Source organism: Solanum lycopersicum, chromosome 10 (assembly GCF_036512215.1).
Source record: "Solanum lycopersicum chromosome 10, SLM_r2.1".
Taxonomy (NCBI): Eukaryota; Viridiplantae; Streptophyta; class Magnoliopsida; order Solanales; family Solanaceae; genus Solanum; species Solanum lycopersicum.
The window spans coordinates 61,154,808-61,179,107 of record NC_090809.1 but is presented as its reverse complement, the minus strand read 5'-3'; the positions used below and the strand labels follow the sequence as shown (position 1 = coordinate 61,179,107).

The following is a 24,300-nucleotide window of genomic DNA, read 5'->3' as shown; positions in this document are numbered from 1 at the left end:
TGGATCGGGTTTGGTGGGTGGATCACTAAATGATTTAAATAGTATTTTTTATTTTTTAAAAAATTTGACTTGTTATATAAATAATTAATATCAACACATTTTAATTTAAATAACAATAAAATAAATTGACTTTCTAAGGAAAGCGTTAATAGTTGAGTGACTTTTTAGCTAAAGTTCAAAATTGAGTGACTCTCTAAAAGAAAATAACATAATTGAGTGACTTTTGAATTAAAATTGAAAGTTGAGTGACTTTATGGAAAAAAAGTATAGTTAAGTGATCATATGAGGTATTAACTCTACGGTAAATAGCTGTTTAATATTGACAAGTAGCTTTGTAGATTAGTTTTTATTTTCTACGAGACATAACATCTATTTTTATATCTATTGCTTCACCTATTGATGTATGCTACATTCCTATCATTGCCTACTGGACCATTGATATTTATTATTTTTAAAAATTTATGATCTTTTTTTGAAAAAAAAAAATTGATTTCTAGAAGTTAGCAATTTGTAATTCTTTTTTTAAGAAAAAAAATGACCTCTTTGATAGTTTTTATTTTATTTTTATAATATTAGATATATAGTCCTCGCGCTAGCGCAGACTTAATGTATGTTAGTTTTTTTCTTTTAATTTGTGTAATACGAATGAAGTTTGAAAAAGTGAACTACATTTTTTATATGTGTTTTTAAAAAATATTTTAAATTGTTAATTTATATACCTTTTGTGTCTTTTCGAATGATATATGTTATTACATCTGTTTTATTTTATGAGATTTTAGGAAAGTCAACGTAATTACTTATATGATTCTCACATATTTTTAGTTGTCACTTTACTGTGATTCATAATACTTTTTAGTTCTTACATTATTTTCAAACAATATATGCAACATTTTTTTTGGTTCAATAAAAATAAGGGAGTTAACCAAATTTCATTATGTTTTTCTAAAAATACCTTAAATTGTTACATTGCGTTTTTAAGTTTTTTTTATATAATTTTCAAATATGTAACAAATTATAAATTAAAACGAAGAATTAAAGTTTTCAAATCAATAAATTTTTATATTAAAATGTTCAAATCTATAAAACTCCACATATACGCACAAATTAATAGAAGGAAGACAAACGAATTTTTTATAAAAAAATATATATGAAAGCTCATTTAATAATAATACACACGCATTAATTTATTTGTTATCATATTCTTGGTAGATTTTTGTTAGCATAAAATTATATTTTTGGCCTTGATCATTATTCACTTCATATATAGAAATATGTTTCTAGAATTATTTATTATCTTTCTTAATATATTTTTATTAGCATAAAATTATATTTTTGTCCTTAATCATCCTCCCACTTCACTATATTATATAAAAATAAATATAGTTGAATGGTCACTTCTAATTAAATAAAGTTGCCAATAATTTACAACAACGTGTACACATTAAATGTCAAACTAATTAACTATCCTAGGCTCTTAAAAATTGGAGTCCAATTAAAATTGTGGCCATAATTCACCAAACACATGTATAAAACTCTACTAGATTTTAGTGAATTAGTATACATTTAAAAAAAATATATATATTATACACTACCAAAATTAGTATCAATATGGATTTCCTTGAATATTCTCTTCTTTTCTTGTTGATTTTTTGTTCTACTTATTCTATATGGTTCATCATATATAGAAGGACTAAAACCTCAGCACCAACAAATTGGCCAATCCTTAGGGAGTTGCCTGGGGTTATTGGGAATCTTCATCGCGGTCATGCATATATGACTGAAGTTCTTATAGAATATGGTGGTACTTATGACTTTAAAGGTCCTATTTTTACAAATGTGGACATGTTTTTTACTTGCGATCCTGCAAATATACATTATATCTTTAGTAAAAATTTCTCAAACTATCCAAAAGGACCTGAGTTTCGTAAGATTTTTGATATGTTGGGTAATGGGATCTTCAATGTTGATCATGAGCTATGGGAGCTACATAGGAGGACTACCATGTCCATAATGAGCCATGCAAAGTTCCAAATGTTGTTAGAAAAGACCATGTGGGACATAATTGAGAAAGGGCTTAAACCAATTCTTGATGCTTTTGCAAAACAAGGCAAAACATTGGATTTGCAAGATGTTTTGCAAAGATTTACTTTTGATTCCATCACTAGGTTGTTACTTGATCATGATCCAAAAAGCCTGTCTATGGACTTACCTTATTTGCCATACGAAAAGGCGTTTGGTGATGCCCTTGATGCACTTTTACATAGACACATAACGCCACAACGTCTATGGAAGTTGCAACAATGGCTTAGAATTGGTAAAGAGAAGAAGCTCATGCATGCATGTGAGGCTTTTGATCAATTCATATATCCTTGCATTGCGCGAAAACAAGAAGAGTTGATGCATAAAAGTAGAATCAAAGAGGAGGAATTTGCATTTTTAAACGCGTATATCAAAGTATACAATCAATGGAATGGTGGAGATTTGGGTACTTTGCAAACATTTCTAAGGGATACCTTCTTGAATTTGATGTTGGCTGGAAAGGACACCACAAGTGCAGCTCTCACTTGGTTTTTTGTCCTCTTGGCTAAGAATCCCTTAGTAGAGAAAAAGATACGAGAAGAGATTCAACAACAATTGCATGTAAAAGAAGACGAAAACCTAAAGTTTTTCACCAAAGAAGAATCAAGAAAATTGATTTATCTACATGGTGCTTTGTGTGAAACTCTTAGGTTGTATCCATCAGTGTCTTTAGAGCACAAAGTTCCACTTGATCATGACATACTTCCAACCGGCCATCGTGTTAGTCCAAAAACAAGAATGATTCTACCATTCTATGTAATGGGGAGAATGGAGACTCTGTGGGGGAAAGATTGTCTAGAGTTCAAGCCAGAGAGATGGATTTCTGAACGTGGAGGAATCAAACATGAGCCATCTTTCAAATTTCCAGCGTTTAACGCCGGTCCAAGGACTTGTTTAGGGAAAGAAATGGCATTTATTCAGATGAAAATTGTGGCAGCTACCATCATACACAATTACAATATCCAAGTTGTGGAACCACAAAATGTTTATCCTACTACTTCCATCATCATGCAAGTCAAAAATGGTCTAATGGTTAAAGTTGTAAAAAGGTATAATTAAATACACGTGTTTATGTATATGGGGCAAAATCTTTAGCTTTCTTTTGAGAATATCCAAATAAAGTTGTGTTCTTGTTCTAATAATTCAAGTGTTTGATTACATGATACAAAGACCCTTTACTTCTTACTTTTTATTTTTGTCAATTTGGTTTACAATCTTGTCTTGTATGTTAGCCATCAAATTGCTAAATTTGTGAAATACAAATTGAATTTCTTTGACACACACAAAGCAAATATTTATGAGTCCTCCTATTTCCAATTCTTTTATGTCCTCTCATATTCGAAACTCGCTGGCTTATTTAATCCAAAACACTCTTTATATATAGCTAGATGATAGCAAGGACAGAGTAAAAAATTTTTATATACTATCTTCGTTTAAAAAAGAATGACCCTATTTCCTTTTTAGTTTGTATCAAAAAGAATGATCTTCCTTTCTTTTTTTGGTAACACTCTAACTTTAACTTTCCACATGACATGTTTAAGACAACAAGATTAAAGGACATTTTGATACATTTGACATAACTTTAATTTAGAATCACAAGATTAAAAAATCTTCTTTCTTTTCTTTAACTCCGTTCCAAGTCAAACTAGGTAATTTTTTTTGAAACAGAGGGAGTATATATTAGACCGAATTCGATTACTTGTATTTGTATGAAAAAGAATCCATTAAATATGTATTTATAATTCAATTAGTAATAATTGATACATCTGATGTTGAAGATGCTGAAAATTCTGGGAATTATGTTTTGCAAGTTAAAAACGAGAGTCCAACTAAAAACTGGACATTGGTTACACACAAAAAATCAACTAGTAGTCGAGTTTTTCCCTACTAGCTAGTCAAATTAATTCTTCATGCAGTAAAAGGGGTTCGATTGTAAATTTTTATGATAGTGAGAAGAGGCAAGATACTAGTAATGCCTCAAGCGACCTATTATGTTCGAATAGATTTGATATTCTTTTGAATACTACCGGAAAGCAAGTAAGGTTAACAGAGAATGACCACGATTTTGATCCAAGAAAAACAAGTCTCATCACTTGCTCTAAATAGCATATTAAGTCCAGAGCTCTTGTATTTATGCCTAAATGTGTGCATGCAAGGAAGAATGAGTCAAGTACCTTATTGTCAAATAAAATTGATTTGGGTGAAGATTCTCTTGATGAAGATTGCGTGAATTTAAGTGAGGACTCTCTTGATGAAGATGAGGAACACAATATGTTGGACATTTGCTTTAGTAGAGTGACTAGGGAAGTGGATATATCACCTAGGCAACAAATAAGTGAAAGTAACAAAAGCAAAAAGAAGACATATGAAGGCAACATAGTTAGGATGGTAAAATGACAGAGACGTTTGTTCCAAGGCATCTACAGATGCGACAACAAAGCAAAACCATTTGACAGTATCAATAGGTACAACTAAATCCAGTAATTCAATAAAGAAGGTATGAATCATCAAGTGTTGTTGAATAGGTTTGAAGAAGTAGACAAGAAAAAAAAACTTCAAGTTACTTTTGATGGACAAACAATCTTTTTTCATTAATGCTTTAATAATAGAAAGTTTGAATCTCGTAACTCAACTTTCTCCTTAATTGACATATTTTTACATTACTTAAGCACCCTCATTTTGTAATATCATCATGGAGTGTATTACAAACTCTGTGATGATCAAAAAATATTTAGTTCTCTCTAACTCTTATTTTCTTCATGGTTGTTATAGGTAGCAGAAGTTAGATACTTCGTCAGAATTTGTAAGGTAAGGCTTAACCCCCTATTTTTTATATTTAATAAAATTACCGCTAAACACTATTTACTGATAAATTTAATTTTTTAAAAAAATCTTATTACTAACACTTAAAAATTAATCTTTCTAAGATGTTTAATTCTTGACTCCACATCTAAAGGTTGATGTGGACATGACATTTAATAAATTAGATGGAGGTTGGGCAGATGGATATAACTTATTAGCAGCCCACATTATCCATCCTAATCCAACTTTAATTGGTATTTAATTAAATGTAGATGGATATAATATTTTATTTACTTTATTTTTAATTTGATTATAATTAATTTAACTCGTCCATTAACCATTTATTGGGCTTTCAAATTATTATTGGTCCTATAGCTAGTGGTCCAAATGATACATACAATTCATAAAAGGAAAAATGGGGGACCTCCATCTACGAATGGAATATAACTACATGTAGCTAAATTTAAAGAAGTATCTATAACTTTGCATAGCCTTAATAATAATCTTATAAAAAATAATTATAACTTAATGTATTTAATCGATCTATATTTTTTTTATTAATTGATCGGAAATTTTTATTATTGAAAATGGTGAATCGGAAGATAAAAGGAACAAGTTAAGAAACCCACCGGCTATGATATGTAATTGATAAAAAGTGTTTCCCCAGTCTCATTTTATGTGATAATTTTTTTTTTTAGTTTATTTCGAAAAGAATGTCACCTTACTTCAATTAGAAGCAATTTAACTTGAAAATTTCATTTTTATTTTAAAACAATTTACAGTCACACAAATAAAATTATTTTTGACAACAAATTTCAAAAGTCTTATTTTTTTCTTAATCATCGTGCCAAATTAACTAATGACACATAAATAACACGAAGGGAGTATACTCTATTTTTTTGTAGCTTATTGCTATAATAAGTTTCTAATTGGGCAACTTTCACATATAGCAAATAAAAAATTCATCTTTATATGCTATAGCAAAGTTTGCATAATTGCGCTCCATAGCAAACATAGAAACTGTATAATTCGCTATACATATACAGTTGAAGCAAATTGTATAAAACGAAGTGTATAAAACAAGAAAGAGAAATACACTTAGGTAGAGAACCGTATAAAAATGAAGTGTATAAAACGAATTGTATTATTATAAGCGTATAGAACGATTATATACAATTTGAATTTGTATAAAATGTGAAAGAGAGAAAGACAAAAGAGACTTGACAAGGAATAAACAATTGACGAATTGTATAAAACGAGAAAGAGAGAAATTAGATACAATTTGAAAATTGTATAAAACGAGAAAGAAAGAAAGACAAAGGAAACTGGGCAGGGGAGTATTTTTATTGTATAATCATAAGTGTATAGGACAAAAATATATGTACTTGCATGTGTATATATAATTTTCTCACGCTTTATACAAACAGAAATACAATTTATACATTTTGCTTCTGTTTGTATAAGTGAGAAATGCGAGGGTGGCGAGCGAGATTCGAGAGAGTGGCGAGCGAGATCTGGAAGAGGGGAGAGAGGGGAACAAAAATATATGTATTTATACAATTTTCTCTACTTTATACAATTAGAAATAAATTTTTATACACTTGTGTTTGTATAAAAAGTGAGGAAGCGAGCGAGAGATTGAAGGAGAGTGGCGAGCGAGATATTTGGGAGAGAGGCGTCTGACAATTTTTTGCAAACGTTTGCTATGGAGCACAATTAAATCTAACCCTAGCTACTCCATTTATTTTAGGTTATTAATTTGCTATTATATACAATTTTCCTATTCTAGGAGTTATTACAAGTGGAAAAATGTTAGGTCGGGCCAAAAGTTGCAGTCTATCATTTATAAAGGCTTTGTGGCCCAATTAGTTTTTCTCAGCCCAATAGCCGCTTGTGTGATACTATTCACTTTGGGCTGGGCCTTATTCATAACAAATAATTGGGTCTAGAAGAGGTCCAATTTTATGATTTTTTAAGGGCAACTTTCACATATAGCAAACAAAAAATTCATATTTGTATAATATAGCAAATTTTGCATAATTGCGTTCCATAGCAAACATAAAAACTGTATAATTCGCTATACATATACAAGTGTATAATTCGCTGGCCTAAATTGTATAATTTGCTGGCCTAAATTGTATAATTCGCTGTCCTATTTCGTTGCAATTGTATAATTTGCTTTGCATATAGTTGAATCGAATTAAAATCTATGTATATTGCATAATTATAAGTTTATAGCAAAAAGATATATGTTTTTCTCGCTTTATACAAAAACAGAAACACAATATATACACTTATACACTTGTGTTGTATAAAGCTAGAGAAAATTGTATTTCACTGCAATTGTATAATTTGTAATTGTATAATTCGTTGGCCTTTTTCTCTGCAATTTTTGAAGTAAAATGTTTGTAAATTGTATAATTAAGTGTATAACACGAAGATATACATTTTTGCATGTGTATATACAATTTTCTCTCGCTTTATTACAAAACAGAAACATAATTATACACTTCTGTGTATAAAGCGAGAGAGGCGAGCGAGATTCCTGGGAGAGAGACACTGGCAAATTTTAGATAATGTTTGCTATGGAGCACAATTAAATCAAACCCTAGCTATTCTATTTAATTTAGGTTATTAGTTTGCTATTTTATACAATTTTCCCTTTTTTTAGTCGTACTTTGTTTTAGCTGATCTTTAAATTTTTATCCTTTAAATAGACTAGTATCCTTTAATAATTGAGCGTATGCCAAATATAAGTTTTTTAGAATAAGAAGTCATGCACAAGCATAATTTGTATGATATTATGATATAAAAATATAAATTCGTATCAAGCGAAAAAGTTATCTGTTACGAGGGGCATGATTTGAAAGTTATTTCACTTCTTCACATATCAACATTGTTTGCATAAGACCATACGTCCGTCATTGTTCACACATTAGGTATCAAGTAGACATAAGAGGATCGAGCCCTTTTGACAAGCCTAACTTTCAAACCATGTTTCATTTGAATGACAATAGATTTACTTGGAGAAGCCACTATTTTCGTACGAGTGAAGGACACATTACAATTAAAATAACTTTTATCGATATTAAATATTGAAATTAATAAAGAGTGTTAAAGTCTTTATCGACATTAATTAAATGTTATTAGAACCAATGTCGCTATAAGATTTAGGAACATATGCAAAAAATAACAATTGCCGCAAAAAATATGAGATCATTTTGGTTGTAGTGACGTATCCTTATCTATACAAGTCACCTGCATTAGACACGAGAAATTTTAAAGATGGCTCGTGTTTAATCCATCCATGTTCAAAAATCCATCTCTCTAGGACATCAATGTTTAATTTGAGTGTCATTTTCAAAATCACTATCTTGGACCCTACATGAGTTAATAAGCAAAAGTATTGTCTAGTTCAACTAGCTTTTTCTTCGCTTCAATACCGAATCACTTACTAATGGGTAGACTTGCATGCCTTATTTAAGACTAGTGTACGAAGCAAGGAAGTGGACTACTCTTGCAATGACTTGCGATGTCATGATGATTAATTAACTTTAGTTTCTTTGTTAATTTAGGGTATGATCGCCCTCCAGCCAGAAAAGGTATATTTCTTTCGATCAATTTCTTTAGAGCGCATATTACGTTTTTTTAACGGGTTAATTGATAATCCGATAGTAAATTAATAAATGATAATTCATTTGTGAATAACTTTCGGTTATTCAATTAGGTGTTGGTATTTGCTTTTGAACAAGATGCAATATTTCATGTGCATGGTTCATTCAGTTCTAAGTGATTTTCAATGTTCTTTTCTCTGTGTAAAAAATCTTTAAAAACAGTTAAACTGATAACTGAATCGATAACGATTGATAGCCAATAAACTGATATTTTAATGGTTTTATAATATTTTAGCACTTAAATCTATACAAAGTTGAACTACTATACAGTTGCGTTCGACGTGACATTTACAAATCAATTCAAGTATAACTTATATGAATTGTTACGAAAACGTGCCTATCTATATATTTAACTTTATACGAGCTGTTAGCTAAACTTTTGTATGATGCCAATTTTAACCTTGAGTTGGGGCTAATAGATAACAGACAATTAGGTCTTGGACAAGTGACATCATGGGTTGTCAATCAATGTTACCACTAGTTATTTCAAAGGTGTGGCTCTTCTAAAAAACCAAAAGATTTTCATTTTACAAGGTTAATGATTTGTTTGGCACATGATATTTAGACACCACATTAATTTTGTCATTTGACTACAATAGATACACATTTAACAACGTTAGAAAGTACGTGCCAACTTGGACATGCCCATAATTCAAAAAGCGGAGTAACTAAAGAGTAAAGATTCTTCTAAACTTGACATGTTTTGTTCAAATTTTAATTAAATTATATTTGATCCTACTTACTAATGTACTCGACTTTTTTTTATAATCATTACCCCCTCAAATAATAATTAATCGTAATTAGTTCAGTTCAATACCCAACTTTCGTGCTTAATTATAATTGAATGTGTTCCTAATTAGTTTAGTTCGATACCCAACTTTTGCATTTATAATTGAACATGGATATAATTCAAAAGGCGGAATACCTAAAGAATAAAGATCCTTCCAAACTTGACGCATTTTATTAAAATTCTTTTAAATTATGCTTGGTCCTGATTACTCACGTACTTAACTTTTCTGTAATCATTGCCTCCCTAAAATAAGAATTGGTCCTAATTAGCAACCTTATACTTGGCTTTGTATGCAGATCCAAAATTTGAATAAAACACGTCAAGCTTAGGAGGGTCGTTAAGTATTCTACCAATTTAAAATAGTAAAGAAACTTCAAATAGATAAAGATTCAACATCCCATAACCATGCATGCAATATTTAGATATATAATAAGAGGATTTTACATTAATTGAAGGAAATACTCAAACATAATGATGTATTTATAGTAACTAGATCTGGGAACGTGCGTTGCACGTTTATTTCAAAATATATCATATAAATTTTGTATTGCAAATTACATATTTTATCCCCTTTGAATCTATGTGATTAACTAAAAAAAATTCATCATTTTCAGATAGGAACTACATATATCTTTCTAAGAAAAGAATATATATTTGATTACTAAATTGATTAAAAGTGTACAAAGTAAAAATAACTAACTATTGCACAAATTCAATATTCAAATGAGGATACTAAAATACCACATGCTAGGCTAATGTGTACAAAGCAACAAACCATGGTAAATTTCAATAATAATAACAACACAACATTATAAAATTTTTACAATAACAACAAACAAGAAACATAAATATTAAACTAAGCAAATAAAAAGAGACGAGAGAAGAGAGAAGAGAGTAGAGATATTCTTTTTTGTAATTGGTTTAAAGTGTGTACATTATTGTGTCAAATGTCACTATTGATATGATAGTATTAAAGAACACAAAGAGTTGTCATGAATATGAAATTAATCCATTTGAGATTATGGTGAGAGATAGGAGTAAAAACCATAATAAATATAATCAGGGAGTTACATATATTCACAATGAAGAATTAGTGATAATAAAATTTATGCGTATCAATATGATGATTTGTTTTTTACTATTTAATATTTAATTTATTAAATAATTTATAACATTTAAATCTAATGTATGAGAAAAAATCTAAGGATAAAATATGTAAAAAAAAAATGTATATATTAAATGTATAATGAAAAATCATTATGACTAATTATTAAGAAATTTGTAGCAACTATCAATATGAAAAATCATCACTATTAATACGTGAAAGTTGTAAAGATTGTGAATTTCTTTTTGTTTTCTTGTTAATAATAACTTACAATTTAATAATGAGTATTGGATTGTAAATCTAGTTAGACATAGGAGTATTATTATCATAATACGTAGAGTCAAAATTCATAAATCCCAAAATAAATATTAATAAAAAAATTATTTTAAATAATTTTAAGATAATAAATAATAGTCAAAAGACAATTTTGTAGTTCAACTTTTGACTTAGATTCATCTCAATTTTAATATAATTAATTTTTGGACACGTGTCTCATCCTAATATATTAATATAGACTTCCTAAAAAGAAGTATATAATACTCTATTTAGCAATTGAACAGTCATTTAGTTAAAAAGTTAGCAATTGAACAGTCATTTAGTTGAAAAAAGTAGTTTCAAATGCAACATATATTTGTAATGTAATATTATTCATCTGTCATGTAACAAAATGAGATACATGCTTGAGAGTTATTCTATTTCTTCACGAAGAAAGCAAGTTTAGGTATGATACTAATAATGTTTTAAAAATAAATATACATACTAAATAAGAATTGAGAGGCCACAAAGCATACGAAAATGACACTAAATGAAACCAATAAAGTTTGATTTAAAATCAGACTCATGAAATATATACTCCATACTTACGAATTTGGTTCAAGAGTTACTCCCAGAGTGATACTTTTTGAAGCAAACTAAAAATACAGAGTGTGTGAAATAAATAAAACAAAAAATATTATCTATACACATTATTTCATAAACACAAGCCAAATTTAAGCAATAAACAGAAATCGAACTTGTTCAAAGGATACAAAAATAGTATTACCTTATGCCAGGATAAACTCAACAAATAAGAAGGCGATAATAATAACTTTGTGTGTAGTCCTAACAGAATAGGAGTAAGAATAAAATGATAAAAATATACTTTATAAAGTGCAAAAGAATATGAAAAGAGTATAGATCATATAACTGATTGTAGTTTAAAAGACAAAAGATATAAATACTGTAATAGGAAAAGTTTGATACATTAGTTAAATGATCATGACAAAGTGGTTATTTTAAATATGATTAGAGATATTTTTGTATTTCAACTTTCAACCGTAGAGCTTCCTACTTTTAGTATGATATGATAAAAACTAATTAACGAAGACGATTTTATTAAACATGTTATAGTAATTTATTTTACTTCTTTATATATTGACACTGCTTACCTAAAATCTCATGTGCGTCATTGTTAACGCATTCGATATCAATTGGACATAAGAGGAACCCTTTTGAAAACCCTAACTTTCAGACCATTTTTCATTTGAATAATAACAGAAGAATTTGGAAGAATTATTTGATCTTCTAATTTGATGTAATAATTGTATATGATGGTAGCTGCCACTATTTTCATTTGAATGAATGCCATTTCTTTCCCTATACAAGTCCTTGGACCTGCATTAAAAGCCGGGAATTTGAAAGATGGCTCGTGTTTGATCCCTCCACGTTCAGAAATCCATCGTTCTGGCTTGAATTCTAAGCAATCTTTTCCCCATATACTTTCCATTCTCCCCATCGTATAGAACGATAACACAACTCTCGTGTTTGGACTAACACGATGACCGCTCGGAAGAAGGTCAAATTCAAGTGGAAGTTTATGCTCAATTGCAACCGATGGAAATAACCTTAGGGTTTCACACAAAGCACCATGTAGATACACTAGTTTTCTTGCTTCTTCTATTTCGAAAAACTTGAGATTTTCGCCCTCTTTGAGATTGAGTTGTTGTTGAATCTCTTCTCTAATCCTTTTCTCTACTGAGGGATTCTTAGCTAAGAGCCAGAAAAACCAAGTGAGAGCTGCACTTGTGGTGTCTCTACCAGCAAACAATAAACTCAAGAAAGTATCCCTTAGAAATGTTTGCAAAGTACCCAAATCGCCATCTTTCCATTGATTGTACATTCTGATGTACGCATTTAAGAATATGAATTCCTCGTCTTTGGCTCTACTTGTATGCATCAACTCTTCTTGTTTCCGCGAAATACAAGGATATATGAACTGATCAATAGCCTCCCATGCTTGAATGAGCTTCTTTTCTTTACCAATTCGAAGCCATTTTTGCAATTTCCAGCAACTCTCTGGCAAGAAATGTCTGTACATAAATGCATCCAGAGAGTCGTTGAACGCGTTCTCACATGGAACATGAGGTAAGCCAATAGACAAACTTTTAGGATCATGATCAAGCAACAGTTTAGTTATAGCATCAAAAGTGAATCTCTGGAAGATATCTTGCAAATCAAACAGGGTACCCTGTTCAGCAAAACCATCAAGAATAGGCCAGAGCCCGTTTTCGATAATACTCCACATGTTCCTCTCCAGCATAGTTTGGAACTTGGGATGATTCATCAAGGACATGGTGGTCTTCCTATGCATCTCCCATAGCTCATAATCAACATTGAAGATTCCATTTCCTATCATATCGAAAATTTTACGAAACTCAACACCCTTTGGATAGTTTGAGAAATTTTTACTAAGGATATGATGGATATTTGCAGGATCACTAGTCAGTAACATGTTCAAGTTGGCAAGAACAGGACCATGAAACTCAAAAGTTCCCTTAGATTCTACAAGAGCATCAGTTACAAATTCATGGACACGATGAGTATTTTGAATAAGCCCAGGCAACATTCCAACTAGTGGCCAATTTGTTGGCGCTGAGCTTGATTTCCACCATATATTACTAAGGTACCACCGCGTAGAATAAGTAAAACACATGACGATAACCAAAAGAGGAAGAAAATATTCAAGGACATTCATTTTTAAAGAGATTGAGAGAAAAGGGAATTGTTTAAGTTGAGGATTAGTTCTTTCAACTTCACATTTTATAAGACCAGAAAAGAGAAGGCATGCGCTCATATTTGAGTTAGGCATTAACAAGATCACTATCTTTGCCTCCCACATGAGTTGCTAAACTAAATTGTCAATACCAGCAAGCTAAGTTAGATATGGTGCCATTTTTGTCATACTATTACTTGTCTCAGCAGAAGTCTGGTGGAATGGATTGAATCAGTTATCAGCCCTACCTTAATTAGGGACAAACTTCTATTACGAAGCATTGACTCTCTAGACGAGATTGTATAATGGTTCTAGAAGACACTCTAACGGGAACTACATGGGGTGCACTATAAGGGATCGAAGACAACTCCTCAATTAAAGGAAGCTTATCTCCGCCCCTTTAAAAGCTCTCCTTTAGGTATTCTGTTTATGTTTAATAGTAAACAAACTTCAAAGCAGATAAAGAAAAAGGACATCTCCATTCAGATTTTCGAAATATTTACTAAAACATTGAACATCACATAGGGGCCATAACCAGGCAAGGGATGTCATCCAACATTTCGATATATAATAACAAGAGTTTACATTAATTGAAAAAAAGAACACAAGACTATGATGATGCGTTTATAACATAGTAAAAACTAATTCATGAGGACGATTTTATTGATGCACTTGAATGCATTATACTAAGATGCATAATCATGATATAGTAATTATATCGACACTGCTTACATAAGATCCTAGATACGTCAATATTGTAGAATGTTCATGCATTGGACATAAGAGGAACCCTTTTGAAAAGCCTTACTTTCAGACCATGTTTCATTTGAATGATAATAGAAGCATTTGGAGAAATTATTTGATCTTCCCCTAATTGGATATGATAATTGTATATGATGGTAGCTGCCACTATTTTCATTTGAATGGATGCCATTTCCTTACCTATACAAGTCCTTGGACCTGCATTAAAGGCCGGGAAGTTGAAGGATGGCTCATGTTTGATCCCTCCACGTTCAGAGATCCATCTTTCTGGCTTGAATTCTAGGCAATCTTTTCCCCATATACTTTCCATTCTCCCCATTGTATAGAACGATAGCACAACTCTTGTGTTTGGACTAACATGGTGACCGCTCGGAAGAATGTCAAATTCAAGTGGAAGTTTATGCTCAATTGCAACTGATGGAAAGAACCTCAGGGTTTCACACAAAGCACCATGTAGATAGACTAGTTTTCTTGCTTCTTCTATTGCGAAAAACTTGAGATTTTCGCCCTCTTTGAGATTGAGTTTTTGTTGAATCTCTTCTCTAATCCTTTTCTCTACTAAGGGATTTTTAGCTAAGAGCCAGAAAAACCAAGTGAGAGCTGCACTTGTGGTGTCTCTACCAGCAAACATCAAATTCAAGAAAGTGTCCCTAAGAAATGTTTGCAATGTACCCAAATCACCATCTTTCCATTGATTGTACATTTTGATGTACCCGTTTAAAAATGTAAATTCCTCGTCTTCGATTGAACTTTTATGCATCAGCTCTTCTTGTTTCCGCGAAATGCAAGGATATAAGAACTGATCAAAAGCTTCCCATGCTTGAATGAGCTTCTTTTCTTTACCAATTTGAAGCCATTTTTGCAATTTCCAGCAGCCTTCTGGCAAGATGTGTCTGTACATAAGTGCATCCACAACGTCGTTGAACGCCTTTTCACATGACACATGAGGTAAATCAATAGACAAACTTTTGGGATCATAGTCAAGTAACAATTTGCTGATAGCATCAAAAGTGAACCTCTGGAAAATATCTTGCAAATCAAACAGGGTGTCCTGTTCAGCAAAAGTATCAAGAATAGGTCGGAGCGCATTTTCGATAATGTCCCACATGTTCCTCTCTAGAAAAGTTTGGAACTTGGCATGACTCATTAAGGACATGGTGGTTTTCCTATGCATCTCCCATAGCTCATAATCAACATTGAAGATCCCATTTCCTAATATATCGAAAATTTTACGAAACTCAACACCCTTTGGATAGTTTGAGAAATTTTTACTAAGGATATGATGGATATTTGCAGGATCACTAGTAGCTAACATGTTCAAGTTGGCAAAAACAGGACCATGAAACTCAAAAGTTCCCTTAGTTTCCACAAGAACATCAGTTGCAATTCATGGACACGATGCGCATTTCGAAAAAGCCCAGGCAACATTCCAACAAGAGGCCAATTTGTTGGCACTGAGCTTAATCTCCACCATCTATTACTAAGGTACCACCATGTAAAACACATGATGATAATCAAGAGAGGGAGAAAAAGTTCAAGGGCATCCATTTCTTTGGATATTGAGATAAGGGAATTGTTTAAGTTGAGGATTAGTTCTTTCAACTTCACATTTTATAAGACCAGAAAAGGGAAGGCATGGGCTCATATTTGAGTCAGGCATTTACAAGATCACTATCTTGGCCTCCCACATTTAGTTGTTGCCGCACCCGTGTCGGATTCTCCAAAAATACACTACTTGGCGAATCCGACACGGACCATTCGACATTTTCGAAGAATCTGAGCAACATAGGTCCCACGAGTTACTAAGCACAATTTTGAATGTCAAAAAGCTAAGATAGATAAGGATGTGAGAATCTGACAGGGCCCATACGTAGATGATTAGTTAGATATGGTACCATTTGGCATATTATTAGTTGTCTAAGCAGCAGTCTATTGGAATTGATTGAATCTGTCCTACCTTAATTAGAGACTTCTAGTCAAGACCTAGAATGGAAAAAAAACTAGGAAGCATTGACTCTCTAGACGAGACTGTTTTACGATTCTAGAAGACCCTGAACAAGAATAGGCAAAGATGTCACATCTTTGAACCGGAAGAGATGGTTTAGGATGAGTATTTGGGTAACAACGCCAGAGGTGTGTGAAGTCAAAAGCTTGCTAGAATGGAATAGTAAAAGCTTCAACTGTTGGTTGCTAACAGAATTTGTTGAACCAGTCCAATATTTTATGACATCTTTGCCTCTGGCACAGATTTAGCATCACACCTATAGGAGTGAGTTATTTGGTTAGAATTACAGTCACCAAAATACCAGTAAGAGCTCATCACTGCAACTATACATCACGTAATCTATAAAATGATGCATTTGGGCAACCATGTATAGGCTGATCGAGGTATTACAATCAATTAGGGTGGTGTTGAAATGAGACAAGTGCTGAAATGTTAAAGAAACAAGAACCTAAGAGAACCAATGCTCTAGCATTGTTCATGCATTTGGTATCGATTAGAGAGGAACCCTTTTCTCGAGTCTAACTTTCAGACCATGTTTCATTTGAATGATAATAGAAGCACTTGGAGCAATTATTTGATCTACCCCTAATTGGATATGATAATTGTATATGATGGTAGCTGCCACTATTTTCATCTGAATGAACGCCATTTCCTTACCTATACAAGTCCTTGGACCTGCATTAAAGGCTGAGAATTTGAAAGATGGCTCGTGTTTGATCCCTCCACGTTAAGAAATCCATCTCTCTGGCTTGAATTCTAATCTATCTTCCCCCCATATACTTTCCATTCTCCCCATTGTATAGAGTGATAGCACAACTCTCGTGTTTGGACTAACATGGTGAGCACTCGGAAGAATGTCAAAGTCATGTGGAAGTTTGTGCTCAATCGCAACTGATGGAAAGAGCCTCAGGGTTTCACACAAAGCACCATGTAGATAGACTAGTTTTCTTGTTTCTTGTACGCTGAAAAAGTTGAGATTTTCATCTACTTTTAGATTCAACTGTTGTTGAATTTCTTCTCTAATCCTTTTCTCTACTAAGGGATTTTTAGCTAAGAGCCAGAAAAACCAAGTGAGAGCAAACAATAAACTCAAGAAAGTATCCCTTAGAAATGTTTGCAAAGTACCCAAATCGCCATCTTTCCATTGATTGTACATTCTGATGTACGCGTTTAAGAATATGAATTCCTCGTCTTTGGCTCTACTTGTATGCATCAACTCTTCTTGTTTCCGCGAAATACAAGGATATAGGACATCCATTTTCTTTCTCAAACAAAAGAAGAATTTGAGATGGAGAGAGGAGACTTGTTTAAGTTCAGGATTAGTTCTTTTAACTTTACATTTTATAAGGAGAATTGAGTAAACGAGACCAGCAAATTGGAAGACATGACCTCATATTTTACTTTACGTTTTTTTATGACCGTGGTGTCCGAATCAGCTTTCGTGCACTTTGTTAGGATAGATGGGGAGAATCACCTAGTGGTGTTTAAACATGAGACCTCGAAGCTCTAAACCACTTTATTGACCCACTAGACCACACCCTTGGGTGCGGTCATGGCTCATAATTTAGTTAGGCATTTTGAAGATCACTATCTTGGACCCTTACATTAGTTTTTAGCCACAAGTGTCAATCCTAAGATAGATAAGGATGCGACAATCAGACAGAGAGTTGTTTTACCAAACAAAATGACAATATAGATATGGTGACATTTATGTCGTATTATTAGTTATCTCAGTCAAGACTCAAGCCCTCAAAATGGCTTCTAGACATATTTGTAATTTTATATCATAAATACTTTTCAATGTTTCTTCTTAGTTATTTTCCATCATCTCACAGTCCATATTTTATAGTTTTAACAAATTACTCTTGCTAAAATGGAATAGATACAGCTTCAACTGTCTGTTGTTATCAGTATGACATATTTTTAATGTACACAAGAGAATATTTTATACATATAGCTAAGTGTGTTAAACTGATTAAAATTTACTTGAGGATGAGTATGGAAATGGCCGAGTGACGACTTGAGGCTTCGTTTACTGCCTTCCCAGAGCTTGAAGATGCACACATAAGAAGAAGCTAGACGTGGGATTTAGTTGTTATAAGTACTCGAACAACTAAAAACACAAGCTATCACCAAGATAACGAATAAAGAACCAATCAACATTCAAGCTCCAATAAGAGGATGATTCAGGATTCGAAAAAGCAAGAAACTATTTTCAACCTATAGGAGTGAGTAATTTGGTCAGATTTACAATCACCAGAAAACCAGTAAGAGCTCATCATTGCAACTATACATAATAACCTAATCTCTAAAATGATGCATTTGAACAACCCTGTATATGATGATCCAGGTATTACAATCAATTAGGGTGGTGTTGGAATGAGACAAGTGCATGAAATGCTAAAGAAACAGAGGAACAAAAACCGAAGAGCACCTTGAAAGATTGGAAGAGAAAGTAAATCCAACCATTCCCAAAAAATTCCATATTATGAACACCTCCAGGAACTGCTGCAAGTTCCATCTCAGCGTGATTGTGACTCGAGAAGGACGTTTGTGGCTATATTAACATCATTTCTTGAACGGATGAGTGCCTGCCTTGCTGAGTTCCTATCAAAGCCCATTGATACCAGCATAGAAATAGCGTCTTCTGGTGGTTCTGGGGTGGATGAAACTGGAGCTGGGTAGTTCCCCTGAAATATGCAGGAGAAAGCAGTAGACTAATGTCAGAACGTTCATAATCTTTCAAAAAGGACCATAGAAACTTTAGATGTGACTGAAGTTGGTTTTCTATTGGAACACACCAAGAATCAACTCATTGGTGGATGAATATGGCCCATCAATTCACTTATATTTTGAACAAGGTGACCTCTCAATTCTATTGGTCCAGATAAAATTTGAAATCCATCGACATAAGTCAGAAATGTGAAAGCTAAACTTAACTGATAAAACTCTTAACATAATAAACAAGATTCTAGAGTGCAAATAGCAGTAGGCTCAGAATCGCCAGTAGACATGGAGAGGACAATCAATGTTTAATCATTAGCAAACTCACTTACATCAGAAAAAATAACTTTGCAGTAGATATACGAATATAAGTTCCACGACTTGATTATTTATTCTTCTTTCATCATCTCTTTTCCCCCCCTCTTAATCATGTCACTTTCTAGATGGACTAATCATTCTCCTTTCTATACATGGAAAAAATATATGGAACTTGAAACTTCTGATTATTTGTGTTTTTATTTGCCTTCTCGTCATTCAATATTCTTTTTTCACTATTCTGATCCACCATCCTCACATGGTCGCACCCCATCTACTGCAGCTCTCTCTCTCTCTCTCTCTCTCTGTGAGAGAAAAGAGAGAGCACTTCCTTTGTCAAGTAACTCCCCACCTCCCACCCCAGAAAAGAAAAAGAGAGACAACAACAATATACCCAGTGTAATCCCACAAGCGGGGTCTGAGGAGGGTGTACATAGAAAAGTTCAACTATTCTCTTTTTTTTTTGGTCAGTAAAGGTAAAGTATTCTCAATTATGTTTTACATAAGCCAATGAAGAGAAGAGAAAAGTTGTACATTAAAGCTAGCCAGAGAGAGGACGTGAGATGTTGATAGGAAACAAATAATAATTATTTCTCTTCTTTTATTTTTTGAACTCTAGACTGTTTCTCTTGAGGGACCGGGTACTTTTGAACATCTCGATCTCTAAGAACCATGAAGAATTATCTTTCTTGGAAAGTCAAGTGCTTTATATTTTATCCAATTGGAGTAATACTGGTCTAATTTCAGGATAGACAGTCCAAGGAAGATATTTATTTTAGATGCATTTCTTTCAACTAACCTGACACTGAGAGACAGCTTTCCCTTAAAACATCAAAGAGTTAACTATACTAACTAAACCAAGGCATCAAAAACAATAATCACCTCCATTTGGCGACCAGCAAAGATTGGTACGTTTCCTGGGGCATTTCTTGCTGGTGCAGAAGGTGGTGGCAGGTTACCCGTTGATGGCCAAGAAAGTCGAGCAAAGAAGGATGTAATAAATTCTGGGAACTAAAAGAAAGAAAATTGATGCAAGTCAGATTCATAATAAAACATCATGAAAATCATGTACGATAAAAGGTGCACCATTAGCATCTCAAGCAACAAACTATTTGGAGATATCATTTCAAAACAATAAAATCAATTGTCAATTCTACAGCGGTGCTCAGAGTTCTCTACTTCTATGAAGCTACCAACGTGTTCCTACATTGCATTATTAACTTCAACAAGAAGCATTTGCTTTGCCTTCCAGCAAAAGCATTCGGCCTACAAGACACATTCAGATTTAACTACTTGATGAGAAATGGAGCCTAGTTATTTTTTGTAGTCATTCAGAAGTCAGAACAAGGGTTATTCCCATCAACTCAGATAGAAGGTCCATGTACTTCCAACTACATCAAATTCAATAAAGAAAAGAAATGCCAATGACTAGGAGCAATATTCTATATATGTGAATGCAAGACTAAGTCAAATTCTCCAGGCATATAAAAAGAAAGAAGTGATAGTATCACATAAATACCAAATACCATGAGATTACAGTAATAATTTTCAGAGAATGCGAACTCAGTAGAAACAAAACTTAAATATGTATGAACAGACAGAGACATACACAGAGAAAGAGAGAATTTTGAAAAACAAGAACAGGGCAAACCTTCACTTTCCTAATACGGCAAAAGTTCAAACGATACAAGCAACCTGCAATTATTCCACAGAGCCCGGGTACAATAGATCTTTTCCAGGATGAGAAAAGAAGCTGTAAGATAAAATATCAAGTAAATATGGATAATAAGAAACTCAAGCTAGGACAATATTTAATTAGAAGCCGTGATAAAGTATATATACCTGGAGGCCAGCTAAATAAATAAAAGTCTTGTCAGAGAAGTTGAGACTAAATAAGCGGAACCGGGTAGAAACCGGAATGTCGAGATAAAAGGGCACAAAGGAAGAAAAAATTAGTCCATAGGGCCCAGACAGGATACTCAAGGAAGGATCTGAAAATGAAAAATTAAAACATATCAATGGCTAAGGAACCTGTTCGTCAGTTTTAAAAACATTAAAATATATCAATGGATCAGATGCTTCAATATTCCCTTTTCTTGTAGGATATTATATGGCATTCAAAGGGCACCTCACTATTCTGTTTTCTTGTAGGTAGGATATTATACGGCATTAGAAGCCAGAGATGATTGAAGGTTGACAAAAATGAGCACTAATTCTTTCCAAGAGATGATCAATCTTATAAACAAAGAACAGTTGGAGTAAGCCCTTTATCATATCTGATGATTAGGAATGACCAATACCTTTAATAAGTTGTAGAGCAAGAACCTCAAGAAATAAAGAGACCACAAAAGAGAACAGCAGGAAAACCTGCAGAGAAAGAGGTAGAAAAATAAACTACACTGCAGAAAAGGGAAAAAAGGTAGAAAAGAGAAGGAAAACAGTATCTACTGTGACTTTTATTATTTGCCTATTAGTTGATTTAACACCTGTTGCCTTTATCTTTTATCCATTGTTATTAAGCAAGTTGAAGCTGCCGCAATAACTTATCCACGAAAATTACTACCCCAATAAGCACTCACAGAATATTTGTTTGAACCGATTTGCCTCTCGAAGACACGGAAGTAGTACAGCAGATATAATCCAAATACTAGTTCAGGGGTAGAAGAAAAGGTAAAAGCCGATATGATCAGCTTCCAGATTTGAAGCTTCTGGAAGATATCCTGGAACAAGCAAAAGAGATGAATCAATTAGCAGTTTTACTATGGCGTTATAGGGAATCCTACTGAAACAATGAGATCATACCTAAGAAAACAGTAAAAGAGAACAAATCCTCCATAAAACAAAATTGTATATCAGGAGAAACAGAACCCGATATTTTATAAATTTCAAAAACTCAGAATGGATTTAGCTATGAGATGAAAACACATATAGGTTAAAAGAGAATCTTATATTTCCCCAAAGCTCAGCTATACAACAAAAAAATTATATAGGGAAAATAAGAATCAATTTATTCATAAGTTACCGAAACAAACAGACGTGTGAGTTTGGTGCTTCTAAAACAATTAGGTATGTGTGGTAATCCCCTGCTGTTACGAACAAGTTATATGTCTTCACATGGAAATTGACAGAGCTTGTATCTCTTCAAATTCGAAGGTTGATAGTAAAATAGGAGAAAACCATTTACAATCTAGTATTGCTATTGGATGATGGGTATTTTGTAAGACTATTAGGCCTATTGAACCTACATATTGCATTAGCAACCCCATCAAGTGAGCCTATAAAGTCTACATTACTATTGGATAAAACAGCTTGACGATGTCATGATGAAAAACAAATGTGGTGGCATTAGCGGAGTACCATACATGGTACGAATAAAACTATTTGGTATTCAATATTACATGGACTCCTTTTCAAGAGGATATGACATTGGTATGAGCACTTCATAAGAACCTCAAAATAAACCAAAAGTCTCCTACAAATTGTATGTGAGCTTGTCCACAGACAAACCTGTACTCATACTTGATAAACCTGATTTAGTAAACATGGATTCGAGATTAGCTTGCTGTATCTGCTAATTGTGCTTAGTCATTGTTTATTGTGGAGTTTGGCTAAGGAGTATATGTGGTTCCGAGCTCATACACAAGACATTTAATGTTATCCACATTTACAGACAAGGAAGAAAACTGTTAAGTAGCTTCAAGCTTCATGGAGTGACAAACCCATGTTCGATAGATATAGAAGATAAACCTATTTTAGTATAGCCTCAAAGTGCACAACACTGATAAATGAAAAACGATCCAGCAATATTGCTATTACATAGGCATGCATGACTTGATGAGAAAACATGATCTATTTTATGCTCTAAGACATAAAGAGTGAGTATCCCCCTCAGAATTTTTTTGAAAAAGGATTGTGTACACCTTAACAACTATCCTTAGCTGCCACTAAGATTACAATTGGACAAGGGTCAAACTGAGCAAACATATTTCATGCACAGAAGAATAAATCAAACACAAATACATAAGATCTCCCAAAACCAACTGCCGATATGCATTGAACTAAATAACATGCCAGTCTAGCTATAGTTGTGTTCACTCCCATCTCATATTGACAAGATGCTACGATTCAAATCCAGATTTAGAAACAATAATGTGTCACTATGCACTAAAGATCCAATCTTTATATTCTTTTCACAGTTCTAGAAACCTTCAAACCTAATTCAACTCAATACATGAAAAGGGGTGAGGCAAAATAGCAACATCATAATACCCAAAAGGCGAAAACTCTTCCATCACTATCGTAATACCCAAATCTACAAAACAAAAAACTAACCCCACCTAAAAAAGAACCAAAACCAAGAGATACCCAGAAAGTAGAACTACCTGATAAGACCATCCCAGCTGATTTCCATGACCACGAACACCAAATATGATGGTGAAGATAGTACACGCAATTACAATTGCCCTTGTCACTGGTGCATTATCTACCACATCAAAGTGAAAAACAAAATTAGAAAACAAGCAAATCTCTATACTAAATTCATCAAAAAAAAAAAGCGTAATTGATGTGGGATTCAGAAACTTACTGAAACCAGATGGTCCGACGTTCATATTTGCAGCGATAAAAACGAGATTTTTGCCCTGTTTTCTACCTAACAAAGATCTGCTAAGTTCTACCTAATTCTGAAGAGACAAAAAAGGGAAAACGAAGATCAATTTTGCTTTGATTACAATGAACTATTTGCCTATTGTTTGCTATATTTACCAGTTTGACTCGGGTCCTTCCCAATTTGAACCCAGAAAGGATTGATTTGTTCTTCACCCAGATCAATTTTTCACAAGGCCAAAGTCATATGCGGCCACTCAAACTTGTCCCCATTATTCACTTAGACATCTTAACGTATTACTTGTTGAACACCTTAATCATCCCAGATTTGAACCGTAAAACCATTTTTAAATCACTTTTCATTAATTATGTGGCGCGTGTAGTTAACCGCCCCACGTGTATTGAATG

The 24,300-nt window shown here is 32.9% G+C and overlaps 4 protein-coding genes and 1 pseudogene across 5 annotated transcripts; 1 reads left to right on the top strand and 4 right to left on the bottom strand.

Moving 5' to 3' along the window:
* The first annotated feature begins 623 nt into the window (after positions 1 to 623).
* Positions 624 to 3,221, top strand: LOC101246390 (alkane hydroxylase MAH1-like). The gene has a single exon (XM_004249266.5). The coding sequence runs from the start codon at positions 1,609 to 1,611 to the stop codon at positions 3,136 to 3,138; it is 1,530 nt and encodes a 509-aa protein (XP_004249314.1). The 5' UTR covers positions 624 to 1,608; the 3' UTR covers positions 3,139 to 3,221.
* Positions 3,222 to 11,663: 8,442 nt separating this feature from the next.
* LOC101246102 (alkane hydroxylase MAH1-like) lies at positions 11,664 to 13,522 on the bottom strand. The gene has a single exon (XM_004249265.5). The coding sequence runs from the start codon at positions 13,461 to 13,463 to the stop codon at positions 11,916 to 11,918; it is 1,548 nt and encodes a 515-aa protein (XP_004249313.1). The 5' UTR covers positions 13,464 to 13,522; the 3' UTR covers positions 11,664 to 11,915.
* A 481-nt stretch (positions 13,523 to 14,003) lies between these two features.
* On the bottom strand, positions 14,004 to 15,937 carry LOC104644372 (alkane hydroxylase MAH1-like; annotated as a pseudogene).
* A 1,038-nt stretch (positions 15,938 to 16,975) lies between these two features.
* On the bottom strand, positions 16,976 to 17,506 carry LOC109121216 (alkane hydroxylase MAH1-like). The gene has a single exon (XM_069290075.1). The coding sequence runs from the start codon at positions 17,504 to 17,506 to the stop codon at positions 16,976 to 16,978; it is 531 nt and encodes a 176-aa protein (XP_069146176.1).
* Positions 17,507 to 18,386: 880 nt separating this feature from the next.
* On the bottom strand, positions 18,387 to 24,222 carry LOC101245811 (rhomboid-like protein 20). 2 transcript variants are annotated; one of them, XM_004249264.5, is made up of 9 exons: positions 24,052 to 24,222; positions 23,873 to 23,969; positions 23,670 to 23,770; positions 21,867 to 22,007; positions 21,588 to 21,654; positions 21,130 to 21,278; positions 20,939 to 21,040; positions 20,170 to 20,298; positions 18,387 to 18,938 (listed from the first exon to the last, which is right to left on the bottom strand). In XM_004249264.5, the coding sequence occupies exons 2-9, from the start codon at positions 23,895 to 23,897 to the stop codon at positions 18,771 to 18,773; spliced, it is 882 nt and encodes a 293-aa protein (XP_004249312.1). In that variant the 5' UTR covers positions 23,898 to 23,969; positions 24,052 to 24,222; the 3' UTR covers positions 18,387 to 18,770. The 2 variants fall into 2 exon arrangements, with proteins under 2 accessions (XP_004249312.1, XP_010312162.1); XM_010313860.2 differs by having other exon boundaries at positions 23,873 to 24,207.
* Positions 24,223 to 24,300: the final 78 nt, after the last annotated feature.

Bases quoted from the DNA above. Each gene is read 5' to 3' on its own strand.
- LOC101246390 (XM_004249266.5), top strand. From the start codon at position 1,609: ATGGATTTCCTTGAATATTCTCTTCTTTTCTTGTTGATTTTTTGTTCT.
- LOC101246102 (XM_004249265.5), bottom strand. From the start codon at position 13,463: ATGAATGTCCTTGAATATTTTCTTCCTCTTTTGGTTATCGTCATGTGT.
- LOC109121216 (XM_069290075.1), bottom strand. From the start codon at position 17,506: ATGGATGTCCTATATCCTTGTATTTCGCGGAAACAAGAAGAGTTGATG.
- LOC101245811 (XM_004249264.5), bottom strand. From the start codon at position 23,897: ATGAACGTCGGACCATCTGGTTTCA. The intron at 21,655-21,866 runs GTGAGTGCTTAT...CTTTCTCTGCAG, and splicing joins TCGGTTCAAACAAATATTCT to GTTTTCCTGCTGTTCTCTTT. The intron at 21,279-21,587 runs GTATTGGTCATT...TTTCATTTTCAG, and splicing joins TGCTCTACAACTTATTAAAG to ATCCTTCCTTGAGTATCCTG.